Source organism: Nelusetta ayraudi, unplaced genomic scaffold (genome assembly GCF_046127955.1).
Source record: "Nelusetta ayraudi isolate G7.1 ecotype Tasmania unplaced genomic scaffold, CSIRO-AGI_Nayr_v1 ptg000042l, whole genome shotgun sequence".
NCBI lineage: Eukaryota > Metazoa > Chordata > Actinopteri > Tetraodontiformes > Monacanthidae > Nelusetta > Nelusetta ayraudi.
In genome coordinates this window covers 18910001-18923532 of record NW_027466092.1, presented here as the reverse complement: position 1 = coordinate 18923532, position 13532 = coordinate 18910001, and the positions used below count along the sequence as shown (strand labels likewise).

At 45.4% G+C, this 13532-nt stretch overlaps 1 protein-coding gene across 1 annotated transcript in view; it reads right to left on the bottom strand.

Annotated features, from left to right (window-relative positions):
- Window positions 1–7239: 7239 nt before the first annotated feature.
- The window catches only part of LOC142894097 (nephronectin-like), a 10755-nt gene continuing 4462 nt past the window's right edge, over window positions 7240–13532 (bottom strand). Inside the window, exons 5-13 of the mRNA XM_076035246.1 lie at window positions 12697–12816; window positions 12475–12609; window positions 12300–12374; window positions 11405–12202; window positions 10889–10972; window positions 10707–10805; window positions 8472–8658; window positions 8190–8274; window positions 7240–8083 (exon numbers count right to left, since the gene is read on the bottom strand). Of these exons, the coding sequence (XP_075891361.1) occupies window positions 7997–8083; window positions 8190–8274; window positions 8472–8658; window positions 10707–10805; window positions 10889–10972; window positions 11405–12202; window positions 12300–12374; window positions 12475–12609; window positions 12697–12816 (1670 nt within the window). The 3' untranslated portion in view covers window positions 7240–7996. The remainder of the gene's footprint in view (window positions 8084–8189; window positions 8275–8471; window positions 8659–10706; window positions 10806–10888; window positions 10973–11404; window positions 12203–12299; window positions 12375–12474; window positions 12610–12696; window positions 12817–13532) is intronic.

Below are 13532 nucleotides of genomic sequence, written 5' to 3'. Positions count from 1 at the left end.
TGACTCCTTACTGGCTCCCTGTCAATACATATGACGCCAGTAGCATTTGCTCGTGTGAGTCATTAATGTGGTTAATATGTCATTTAGTTGACAGACGGAGATGGGAGATGTTTTTGCATACTGTATAAACAAACAAAAAAAAAACTCTGATGGTAAAGCTCTGCATTAAACCTGGGATCAAAAACTAAAATGTAATTTTGTTCTGCTGTGGTGACCAAACCCTTATAGTTCTATTACTCGTATTTAATAGATAAAGGTTTTGGTAACATAAAATAAAACAAAGTGTCTTTTGTCAACAATGAATGAATGAATTATTATATAATAGCGACTCCCTGATCAATTAACAATAAAAAAAAAAATGTGGCAGATGACGTTTTAGAAATGTTTTTTATGAGCTAAATTATGTAGTCACCATACAAAATAGTTAATTGGCTGTTCTGAAAAAATAATACATAAATTAATTCATAAATCCTAAAGTTGGAATAATTAATTAGGATAATAAAGTTGGAATAATTTTGACATCATATGTCTCAAAACTTAACGTCTGTCTGCAGCGCAGCTTCGAAAACTGACTAATTTTTGCTGTGGTACATTTGAACACCCAAATTCTAAGAAACTGACAAAACTGATGGATTCGTGTGCAGTGAGGAGTGAATTTTTTTTAGGTTTATTTAGCTGCAATCCAAATAGAAGCCAAGTTTACACACTAGCAGCAGGATGGCAGAAAAAGAGAAAGACAGGCAGCAGAGCGTGCTCATACGTATTTCTGACAGGATTCAAATAAGCCGTGAGCAGAACACTGCTGTTTATACAAATCACACCATTATCATTATGAGAGTAAGAACACCTGTGTGCGTGTGCATGTATGCGTGCATGTGTGTCTAAATGTGTTACTAAAATTTACGCTAATCTCAATTTATACACTAATGCAGAGAGGTTGTTTTTTTTTATTTGACAGAAAAATCTACACAATGAAAATACTATTTTGGACATTTTCAGACAATTTATTTTTGGATTGAGAAGAAGAAGAGGTTTACTGCTCCCTTCAGAGCATGGACAGGAAAATTATGAGTTTTAATATTATCAGTGTTATGTAACATTATGTTCCGAACAAATACACAAATGAGATGAAATGAAATGAAATGAAAGGACTGACTGGATTGTTATCGTCAACAACATGAGATGTGCTGCAGCTTTCTAATGAACCCAGTGGAGCTGCATCCACACCTAGGCAGTTTCCCGACCCGCTGTAGAAACAGCAGTGGCAGAACCAGGACGCTGGGCAGGCTGAACCAGTTGACCGACCAGAAGAAGAGACAGGAGTCGTCGTTTTTTGTACGCAGCAGGACGAAGAGGAAGGTGTACACCAGGTAGCTCAGGAACCGTATGATCAATGTCGTCATGATGACCAGGATGGTGTGAAAAGCCTTCCGCTTGCCACGGTTGACCCTCTCACTGACCCCTCCCACCTCTCCCGGCCCTGGGCGGATCAGGACAAAGAGAACGGAGATGCTGCAGAAGGTGACGGCGGCCAAAGTGGAGACGAGCATCAGGAAGGTGAGGATGACCCTGGCAAGCTCGTTGTAGCATACACCAATGATGCTTAAACAAAGCAGCCAAACACAACCAATGCTGATGTTCCTGATTCTGAGTCCACCCGACTGCCTCAGCCCCCTGTAGGTAATCGGGTGAACTACAGCCAGGTAGCGCTCGACGCAAGTGAGCACGTGAAACATCGTCTCTCCGGGCGCGATGGAGGAGTAGATGTAGTACCCGATGAGGAGGGCCACTTCGCTATCGCAGAAGGCGCCGTAGCAGTAAACTAGGATGGCCACCGCCCCAACAATCTGCAGGAGAACAATGTGAAAGGTGAAAACGTCGGCGTCTCTGGTCTCCACGGCGGCAGAACGACGACGACTCAGCTGCCAGAGGACGAAGATGAAGAGTGGGAGAAAGAGGCTGTAGGAGATGAAGAAGGCTGTGAAGACGGCCAGGTTTGACACGGAGATCTCACAGTTTCCAATTGGAAAACCAGGGGCCGTGTAGGAGGAATAGGAGGAGTTGATGGACATATCTGTCAGAAGGGGAGAAGATTAAAGGAAAAACTAAGAGGCTGATTTATTCTTGATTTATCAAGGTTTGCGCGCGCAAAAAATTCAAGGCAAACATCATCGCGCGCGTAAGCCAATGAGGAACAGTGAGCACAATGAGGGTTGCGTGTGTCAAACTAAGGCTGCAAATGAGAGGACTGATTTACCAAAGGCGATTAAAATGTGACTCACCGAAGTCGAAAGTGGTTGCAGTCGCTGATTTGCGTCGTTATTTAGCAGTCTTCAAAGGCAACAACTTGACAACAACTGACGTTGATGTTCAAAATACCAGCTGCGTAAAAATGTCGTCAATTGTGTATTTTTAGAGCTGGCAACATTGAGAGCAACATGTCAATAATGTGCCAACAGGGAATGACAGCGTTGTATGGAAAAAGTTTCCTCACCTTCTACAGCATCGGTCGATCTGCGGCTTAACTTCTCCTGCATTCCCCGTCTGATGTCCAACACCTCCTGCTGCGCATGCACATTGATCTGCCTCTGCGTGTCTGTGTCTGTGTGTGTGTGTGTGTGTGTGTGTGTGTGTGTGTGTGTGTGTGTGTGTGTGTGTGTGTTTTGCATCTTTTTAACTACAGATGATATCAAACGATAGGCAAATTTCCTTCTTCGATCAGGGAGTCCTCCCAAAGTATGAAAATGAAAACAATGAAAACTGAATTTGTGGCTAGAAATAACTTTAAAGTCCAGGTGACCAAATTCAGAATAAATGGATTTAATGGACAGGTTTATGTCCACTCAGTACACTGTTGATTTAACATGTCCAACGTTACAACTTTGTGTGACCCAGACCCCACCCCTGGTGGTCGTGATGGTGGGGGGTACAATGATTTCACCTCGTTCATTTCATTTAATGTATGACATTTTCAATTGAACAAATGCACGTCCTTTCTAAAAGCTGAAACTCACCAACAGCTGCAGCCGCTGAAGTTTGCATCTAAATCTGTGTACCTATCAATAATTCAGAATTTATTATTGAACTTTACACAAAAGCCCAGATTTTAAAAATTCTGAAATCTCTCACACATGTAAAATCCAAGACTCACAACCAATACACACACTAACTAATATTAAGTTTAAAATTCTGCTCTGATTCAATCCTCAGGTCACCTCAGTTTTGCCTTGTTAGCAACAGGACAGTCTCCCTGCTCTATGCAGGAAAACAAGAGGTAGTAGCAGCATGCTGGGTAAATTCAACCAGCTAAGACACCACATCAGCATAGACGTTCGGAAATTTCACATAAAACACCTGTGTAATCATGGCACTCGTGAACTTTAACAGCAGAACTCCAAGAATTAGCATTACAACGCATCAGAACGACAAGAATGAAGAAGCTGCATAACGAGACAAGAATGAGGGAGATGGACAATAGACCAGGGACTAAGTATGTGTACACCCAGAAAGCATCAAACAGACAGGTCAATGAAAGGCAGAGTAACCAAATACATCCAATGCTAACGTTTCTGATCTTGACTCCAACCGTCTGCTTCAGGCGCCGGTAGGTGACAGGGTGAACAACAAGGAGGTGCAATAGTGTCGGCCCTGGTGCCATCAGGGCCATGATGAAGGTCCCGTAATGGTCGAGATACTGTGTCTTTGTGTAAAGGGCACAAATTTAAAGCAAAAAGCCAAATAAGGTGAGAATGTCCATGAGGCACATATAGATGGTGAAGATGTCCGAGTGGCTCGCTGAGCGGCACTTCTTCCATCATTGGTAGCTCACGACGAATACGCAGATGTAGAGAGGGAGGATGAAGATGTTAATGATGAAGAGGGCAGTGGAGACGTGCAAGGCGAACAGGGAGAAGTGTTGGGAGGAGTTAGAGGAGGGAGTGAACAGCATGGCTGGCAGAGCAGTAGGAAACAAAGAGTGTCAATAGGTCAGTGTCAATACATTTCCCATTGGAACATAATCAATCGCAACATGATGCAAGCTGTAGCTGCTAACTTAACGCTAAGCTAGCAAGTAACACTGATAGAGTAAGAACTCGGTCAAACCTCACAAGTTGGATAAGGTCAAAGGTCAAAGGTCTCCACAGAAAACACCCTCTGAAAACAGGATTCCAGCTTGTTAGCAACAATCCAATATTCTTCATGTATCGACACAGTGTAAAAGATGAAAGTCACACTTTTTGCTAAGGATGGTTTTAGTCTCATTACATTTGCAATACTGGTGATATTATGTGGCTTTCACCCTCGACAGGTTTTCATAATTTTGCTTGCAGCTATCAGGCAGTGTGTTACCATCTGGTATTAGCCAGAATTTTTAAATAGTTATGAGAAATAATCATTTCTTAGGTTTCTGATGGCAAATAATGTGGCTGCGCTCTGTGGCGGAGCAACACTGATGTCTTCTCTTCCTGCTGGACATGGGCTATTTGTTTTGCATTTTCATACGTGTGTGTGTGTGTGTGTGTGTGTGTGTGTGTGTGTGTGTGTGTCTGTGTGTCTGTGAAATTACAGGTTCTAGCTGTTTTGCATCACTTGTCTATACAGCTGATGGGTTGATGAATGACGACATTATTGAAAACAGTTTTTAAAAAAAAAGAAATTTGAGGAGGGTCATTTATTTTATTATTTTAATTTTTCCCTCCAAGTCATGCTGAATGTTTTCATTCATTATTTTACTTCAACTATTTTTGTTTTGTAAGCATCTCCATCTAAGTTTTGGAAAAGTGGCAGCATCAGTGCAGAGATGTGATTTAGTTGAAACAATTTAATAAGATGCACACTGGGGGAAATTATCGTGTTGAATTTTATTGGGAAAAGGAAAGCGGAGAGAAGCACGCAACTCTATTCTGCCGGTGACAATTAACAAGAGAGAAAGCATGTCGGCATTTTATAAAGAAATTAAATCAATTATTTCCAACAGAAACTCACACCAACAAATCAACATTTTATAATATTATTTTCACCAAAAGTCAAAAACAAATATAATATCAGCTCTTTTTGTCTCATTTCAGCCATCAGAAATAAAACCAGGATGAAGATCTTCCAATGTCATTACGACTGTGGCTTTTGTTTTGTGAGCTTGCGAGTTTTGTCTGCTTTCTGTAGGAACAGCAGAGGAAGAACAACCCTGCTGGGCAGAGACAACAGCATCGAGCTCCACATCAGGGAGACCAGGTCAATGGAGACGTGCCAGATGGGGGAGAAATAGATCACCTGAAGCACCATGCTGCTGAGGAACCTGATTGCCAGAGCTACCAGGATCAGCACGATGGCGCCGAAGGCCCTTCGCTTTGATTGGTCCACCGGTTCCTTGTTCCCTCCCACATTCCCCGGCCTTGGATGAATGAGAACGCGAATAACCAGCAGGCTGCAGGAGCAGACGATGACGAAGGTGAAGATCAACAGGAAGACGTTGGCCATGATGTAGTACGTCCAGCTGATGATCATGAGAGCCACTGATCCAAAGCAGAGCAGCCAAACACAACCAATAAAGGCATTTCTGAGCCTGACCCCACCCCTCCGCTTCAGGCCCACATAGATGACAGGGTGAACGATGGCCACGTAGCGCTCCACACAAGTGAGGAGGTGAAACAGCGTCTGTCCAGACGAGCTAATGTAGAGGATGACTGAACTCCACGACATTAAGTGGAAATCACCAATGAAGGTGCTGCAGCCGTACAGCAGAGATCCCTGAAGGCCGACCATCTCCAGGACGGTCATGTGGTAGGTGATGACGTCAGAGTGGCTCACTGTCATCAGGGTCGGTGTTGAGCGGCGTCTCCTCCACCGCTGGTAGACCTGGACAAAGACGCAGGCGTAGAGCGGGAGGAGGGGGAGGCTGAGGATGAAGTAGGTGGTGAAGAGGTAGGTGCTGGCTGTAGAGAAGCACAGCTTCAGGTCTGCGGGGAGGCAGTTGCTGGAGTTCTCCGCCATGGCTGACAGCATGGACCAACTAGAACAACATCAAACTATGTCAGACAGCGCCACCTATCTGATGACGTAACACCAAGGTTCTAGTGCATATTGTGACGTCATCCCTGGCAACATCAGCAGAAGTCTGATATGATACCAGGACTTATTGCGACAAACGGACTCCCATTGAGAACAATTAGCACTGTTCTCAGTGTGACCATACAATTAGCTCATCAAAACATTTGTGGTAAAAAAAAAAATTAAAATTAAAAAAACCTCATTTAATATGTAATATGTAATATGTATATCATTCTCCTCCATCTGGAGGCAGACTCAGCTAATTGAATTTGGTTTTAAATTAGCTGACCTTTAAAATGGGACTATGTCTTGTGAAATGTGTTATAATACCTTGATAGCACAAGGCACAGCTATCAGGAAGGCAAACACTCCAAGGTTCTGGGAAGAAATTACCTTTGGTAATATGAAGTAGGTTTGCGATTGGTTAGTGATAATACTTAATAAATGCTAACTTCCAATCAGCGTTCAGGGAAACATCAGCAAAAAAGTGACCAAAGCAAAACTCTCAAATTGTTATCTAAATCCAAACACATTTGTCTGATTTTCAAACATTAACGGTCACTTTCACTAAAGAGGTGAATTCAGTCTTGGAAAAAAAAACTATAATTGTGACATTCTGAAATGAAATAGACAGAAACACAATACACAGCTGTAAAAGCAAATCTACAGTAGTCTTGTGGAGCAACAGAAAGCTTCTCACCTTCATCCGCAGTGTCCAGTTTGAGACAGAGCTCCTCCATGTGACTGGTGTACATATGGTGTGTGTGTGTGTGTGTGTGTGTGTGTGTGTGCGCGTGTGTGTGTGTGTGTGTGCGCGTGTGTGTGTGTGTGAGTGTGTGAGTGAGTGAGAAGTTCAGGCGAACCAATTATTTTGCATCGCACTGGAAGAATTCAGTCAACGCAGGCAAATTTTCCCGTCATGGGAAGATTTCATGGCTTTCACAGCTCCACAGCACACCGGCAACGTTTCTAATCATCAGTATCAATGTCAGCTGCTTTAGAGGAAAGGGACCATTAATATTTATGGCTAAAAAATAAATAAATAAATAATAAAATAATAAATTAAATGAAATTTAAATTTTTCAATTTAAACTGAATACTGTAAGTTCTTGAAAAAAGATCTATTACAAATACGTTTAAATATTTAATGTTTGAATTTCTTTCATTTTACGTCATACAGACAAGACTGTGTTTTTTTTATATAAACATATTTTATTTTATTCCTTTTTCTAAAGTAACAAAACTGACAATCAAAGGTATCTGCTTATAGTTACAACACGCTTCCAGACAATTTTAGCTGTTTCTTCATAAATCATTGATCTGAAGACATGTTTACGGTGGGGTCCTCAAGAGAAGGGTATTCCGACAGGAAGGAGATAATGACAGGGTTAACAAGCAGGGCTACAACCACACACGTGTGCACGCGAACACGCACACGCGCACGCACACACACACACACACACACACACACACACAGGAAGCGAGACAGTCAATCACAGGTTTGACACGGTGAGTCCATAAACCGAGGTATCTGCATGGCTCCCAGTAATCACAAGGCCCCATCCAGTCCAATCTGTATGTGTGTGTCTATGTTTGTGTGTGTGTGTGTGTGTGTGTGTGTGTGTGTGTGTGTGTGTGTGTATGTGTGTGTGTGTGTGTGTGTGTGTGTGTGTGTGTGTGTGCGCGCGTGGGCGCACGCCCAGCCTTTTAAAACAGGTGTTAAACCTCAGGAAAATTCCCACCTTCCTCCGCTGAGATGGCAGCAGCAGTCACGGGTATAAAATCCACTCGTAAATCTACGACTAAACCAACGATCGAAATGATGTCACCTCTCAGCCTTCACACTCAGGGATCCGAGGCGAAGGAGAGTGTCTCTTCTCATGGAAAAATAAATAATGTTCATATTGACCGTCTCACAGGAAGTCCGCTCCCCCCCCCGAGGGCCATGTTATAGGCACGGCCCTGGCTTCAGCGTGACATCATCGACGGCAACCAGACCTCGCTGCCCTGCCCTCCGATCAGCCTTCAGCAAAACCTGCGCACCAACAAATACACATCCATACATTAGCGCCCACACACACGCAGCACTCCACCATGGTGTGTGTTTGAGTGTGTGGTGTGTTTGTGTGTGTGCGTCTGACCCCATCCGCCGAATGTGCCGCCAGCGTGACCCGCGTGTGTCTCCACCCATTGCCGCGCGTCCTGCTCCAGATGGCGTGGCTGTTCCTGGAACAGCCGGTCGAGAACAGTGACACTTATGGCAGGGGTGCTCAAACTTTTTGACCCATGGGTCTAAAACTTGACCAAGGGGCCGAGTGAGGAGCACATGGATGTACTGTTTTGGTGACTGACCTCAAAGGAGGAAAAATATATCATAAAGCGTTTCAACAAAATATGCGTCTTTGAAGACCCACAGTACCTACCTGCCACCTCGTCCTCTCCTCTGGACAAACAGCTGCAGGGTGCCTGCCTGGTGGCCCGTCAGGCAGTGAGAGAAGGAGAAACACAGATCGCCGTTGTTCCGAGGCGGGCCGACCGGGACTGAGAGCCTGGCACCGCGGACACTCCTCTGACCCGCCTCCGGCACAGGGACAGACAGGTAGTGCCCCCCTGGGAACGCAACGGTAACATTTGATGACAAAGGGCCCTCGCTGAAAAAGGTGTCTCACCAGAGAGCCCAACTATGGACACATGGATGGACATTACAATGGACACTTAGAAGATGAGGAGAGTGTAAAACAGTGTTGTGTCTGGCCTTATGTGGGTGTACTCCTGATCAAAATCTTAACAACAGTTAAGAAATTGCAAGAATTTTTGCACTGCTGGTTCTAAATAAGGTTCTAAGTAGAATTTCAAAATTAAAAAAAAAAAAAGAAATGAGAACAAGAGAAAAAAAAACACTAAGGGTTATGGAACAAAAAAGTCAAGTGGTAGACCCAAAAAAAATGTCACCGGCGGATCCGAATGGCTGTCCGTCAAGACACGGGACAATCCTCGACCCAAATTAAGGCCATTACTGGTGCTGACTGCATCCCAATAACCATCAGACAGCATCTGTAAGGGAAAGGCTTCAAAGCCACAAAAATTGCCCGTTTGGACTTTGCAAGGGAGCACCAAACATGGGACGTTCAAAAGTCAAAGAAAGTTTTATTCTCTGATGAGAAAAAAAATTAACCTTGATGTTCCTGATGGCTTAAAACATTACTGGCATGACAAGGAGATGCCGCCTGAGAGGTTGTCTACGCGGCACAGTGGAGGGGGCACCATCATGATCTGGGGTGCTTCTTCCTTCAATGGAAACATGGAGCTTCAGGTTGTGCAGGGGTGTCAAACAGCAGCTGGCTATGTGGAGATGTTGCAGCGGGCATCCCTCATGACTGAGGGCCCTCGTCTGAGTGCCGATGACTGGGTTTTTCAACAGGACAATGCTGCAGTTCACAATGCCTCTGCCTGACAAATGACTTCTTCCAGGAGAATAACGTCACTCTGTTGAACCATCCTACGTGTTCCCCTGATCTAATTCCATTTGAGAACATTTGGGGATGGATAGCAAGGGAAGTTTACAAAAATGGACATCAGTTCCAGACAGTGGATGCCCCTTGATAAACATTGATTTAATTTGCTAAAGTTTTGTGACTGGAAGAAATGTAACGAAATAGCCCCTTTTGCCGTTGCGTACCGAACCAAACAGGGCGTACCATTGAAAATTCCCCGCTTCAGTTGAATTCGCTTGCAGTGAAGAGAAAATGACACACCCAACAAGTTACCGGCAGACCGCAGGGCCACACAGAGACATGAGCAGCCGTCCACAACTCATATTCACGATGTACAGTTGCGAATTAGTCTTGTGTGCACGTCTTTGGACGGGGGGGCACATGCAGACAAAGGGAGTATGTAACCTCCCACACAGAAAGGCCTCCAGGGATCGAACCTGCAACCTTCTAGTCACCTTAGCAGTAGTATTTAAACCCGGTCTGATCACCAAGTCGTAGCCAGTTTTTCAGTTACTCTACATCAGCATCTTTTTTCAGCAAACATTTTTTTACATTGAAGGAATCCCATGGCACACCACCAACCAAAAACATTATCAAAAATGTCGTTTTAGCCTAATAATGACAGGATAGTCTCTTAATCTATTAATACTCACTCAGTGTGAAACCTGTGGCCTGTTTAGATGCAAACAAAGCTGATATCCTGGGAGGAACTGAGGAAAATAGACTCACAGTCCTTTTAAATCACTCCACAATTGAATTTATTACTTTATTTTTTTGGATCAATTAAGTGAAATTGGATGATTTTTCACGGCACACCAGACATTATCTCACAGTACACTAGTGTGCCGCGGTACGGTGGTTGAAGAACGCTGCTCTACATGGTAAATGTCTCAACAGCTGGGCACAGGAATGTCGACCTGCCAAGTTTTCGTCATCACAACTCAACTCGGAAACCTTTTTGTCTGTTTTTTTTTCACCAGCACCACCTGCTCACCTGCACTAGCACCTTCTTGTTTTCTGCTGGACAAAAACCTTATTGAACTGGGCTGAATTGTTTTGGGTTTTTTTTTGTTGAGTTTGCATTTTTTTTTTTTTTCTTTTAGTCATAACAGTTCTGTAAGAGGTGACAGCGCCGACTGCTGCCCCCTGCTGTGAAAATCATACCTGTGGGTCCAATGCCGATCTCCCAGCGAAGATCTCCGTCACCATCCAACATCCAGTCACACAGGCCTCTATCGAAGCTACAATGCAGAACAGCACCACCTGCAGCGCACACAAGGGGGTTGAAGTTCATAACGTAACTAGAGGTCAGTCATCTTCACACCAGGGTGAGGGAGCACACTGACCGGGATCGTCTGCGGCGTCGTCGCCCGTCTCTCCCAGCTCCACGTCAAAGTCCCACACGTGGTTTTGGCTGGGACGCCGCGGAACTGACACACACACACACACACACACACACATCAGACTGCAGCTCAGTTCTATCATTAGATTATCTTAAGGCAGGCATGGGCAAACTACGGCCCGGGGCCCATATGCGGTCCATTAAGATTTTTTAATACGGGCCGCTGAACTTGAAGAAGTTACAATAATAGTAAGTAAGCAGTAAATTAGCTGTATTTTATCCATTTTTTCAGTGTTTTAAGAGTCATTTCAATAAAGAGCTACATACCGCAGGGCTCCTTTTCAATTTAAATTAAAGCCACGTGTTTTCTACATATTCCATGATATTTTTTTCTCCTATGAGCTGTCAAATTTTAGAACCGGTTGTGGCCCACTAGTCAATGTGTTTGCCCACCCCTGGCTTAAGCTGTTGATAAAATTGTGAAAATATGTCTATATGAGAGTGCGAGAACTGTGCTCACTGTGCACGTCTCCTCGCTGTCTGTGCGTCATCTCCTTGTTGAGCCGGTTATTGATTGTGGTGGCTACTGGCAAGGAAGAGCTCACCATGGTTGTTGTTGTTGTTGTTGTTGTTGTTGTTGTTGTTGTTGTTGATGATGATGTTTTCTCTGTGAAGGGAGGAACTGGTGTGGGAGAGGGAGTAGACGTGGGGCTGGGAGCAGTGGTGGCTGTAGTGTGGGTGGCGGCAGGGGCAGAGGGAGTGTCAGGAGGAGGTGCAGGAGGAGCAACAGTAGTGGGAGGAGGAACAGGAGAAGTGGGAGGACGAGCAGGAGTAGTGGGAGGCGGAGCAGGAGTAGTGGGAGGGGCAGTAGTTGTAGGAGTAGTGGGAGGTGGAGCAGGTGTAGTAGGAGGAGGAGCAGGAGTAGTGGGAGGTGGAGCAGGAGTAGTGGGAGGTGGAGCAGGAGTAGTAGGAGGAGGAGGAGCAGGAGTAGTGGGAGGTGGAGCAGGAGTACTGAGAGGAGGAGCAGGAGTACTGAGAGGAGGAGCAGGAGTAGTGGGAGGGGCATCGGTCGTCGTCATAGTAGTTGTTGTACTTGTTGTGGTACTGACAGCAGACTGTACTGTAGTAACCATGGCGACCACCGTGGCTGCACTGGCAGGGACGGGTGTCACGGCGGTCGCTGTGGCCCGGCTGGTTTGCGACGCCATCGTGGTCATGGCTGCGCCGACGGAACCACGTGGCGTCGTGCTGTCGGCCACTCCGGGGGTCGTCTGCTCCACTCGGGGCGTCTGCGGCTCCACGGTGACCCTGGGAGGAGCTGCAGAGGGGCGGGCACATTGCAGAGGGTGTTAGTTTTTTCCCCATGTCCGGAAACTTGTCAGTGTAGGCGGAGTCCAAACAGGGGGCGGAGCTACCTGAACAGCTGCCGTCTGCGCAGCGACACTTTGGAGAGGACGGGTTGAGGGAGCAGAAAGGTCGAGTGTCTTTGTCTGAAGACAGGAAGATGTCACCAATCAGAGGTCTGTGTGTCGGTACACCTGTGTGTGTGTGTGTGTGTGTGTGTGTGTGTGTGTGTGCGTACATGCTCACCAATGCACTTGTATCGTCCATTGATGTACGTTAGTCTGAAGCCATGGTGACATTTACATATGAAGCTCCCGAAAGTGTTCACGCACTTCCTGCGATGAGGACACACACCGCCGCCCGACACACACTCGTTGATGTCTGACGAACGGGGAGGAGAGGCATTTAACAAAATAAAAACAAAACTGGAAAGAAAAAACTGTGTTTCTACTTGCTTCAATCACTGACCCACACAGGTGCGTCTGTCCGGTCCAAGCCGCAGCCCTGGCGACGGACAGGTGCATCGGACCGCCCCCTTCACCACCTCGCAGCCGTACTGACAGTTGGCATGGAAACAGGTGCGAGCGTCTAAAGCACAATTTAAAGACAAACATTACCAAAGGCACAACAAGGGCACTCCTCCAAACATCAGGTCGTCATTTAAGCAGAGGAGACATACAGAAGTTTGTGGCTGTGTCTCAATTCAGGGTCTGCATCTTTCGTAACCAAAAGGGACGGTCTTGCCTTCGGCGTATTTCCTGGTTGCGTCACCACCGTTCCCTACTGCTGGCCAACCCCGGAAGTGACGTTTTTATAGCATCAAGCTAACCATTACTCAGCATTAACAGTCACATTTTTTAAATAAAATTTTCAGCTTTTGGTTTAACATATATGGCGTTGGATGTTCAAATAAGAAGAATAAGAAGAAAAAACTTCATATTTTACGTGAAATTTGAATTCTTAAATATCCCAGGATCCTTAGCAGCAGCAAGCAAAGCATCCTGGGATACGGGAGGCCGCGAAGGATAATAGCGGTGCATCCTCCGAATCGGCTAAAAGGAGGATTCATTTGAAGGGCGGATTTGGAGCATCCTTGGAATTTCAGTGAATTGGGACAAGCCTTCGCGCAGTGTTGTGACGTAACTGGCCTTCAAATGCAGGCTTCGAAGGATGCAGACCCTGAATTGAGACACAGCCTGTGGGATGAATTAAAGGGACTGGATCAAAGTGGAAACAGTGGAAGCACAGGTGTGTCTGAACGACATGTGAAAAAATTAAATCACTGCCACCTAGCTGTCAGGGGT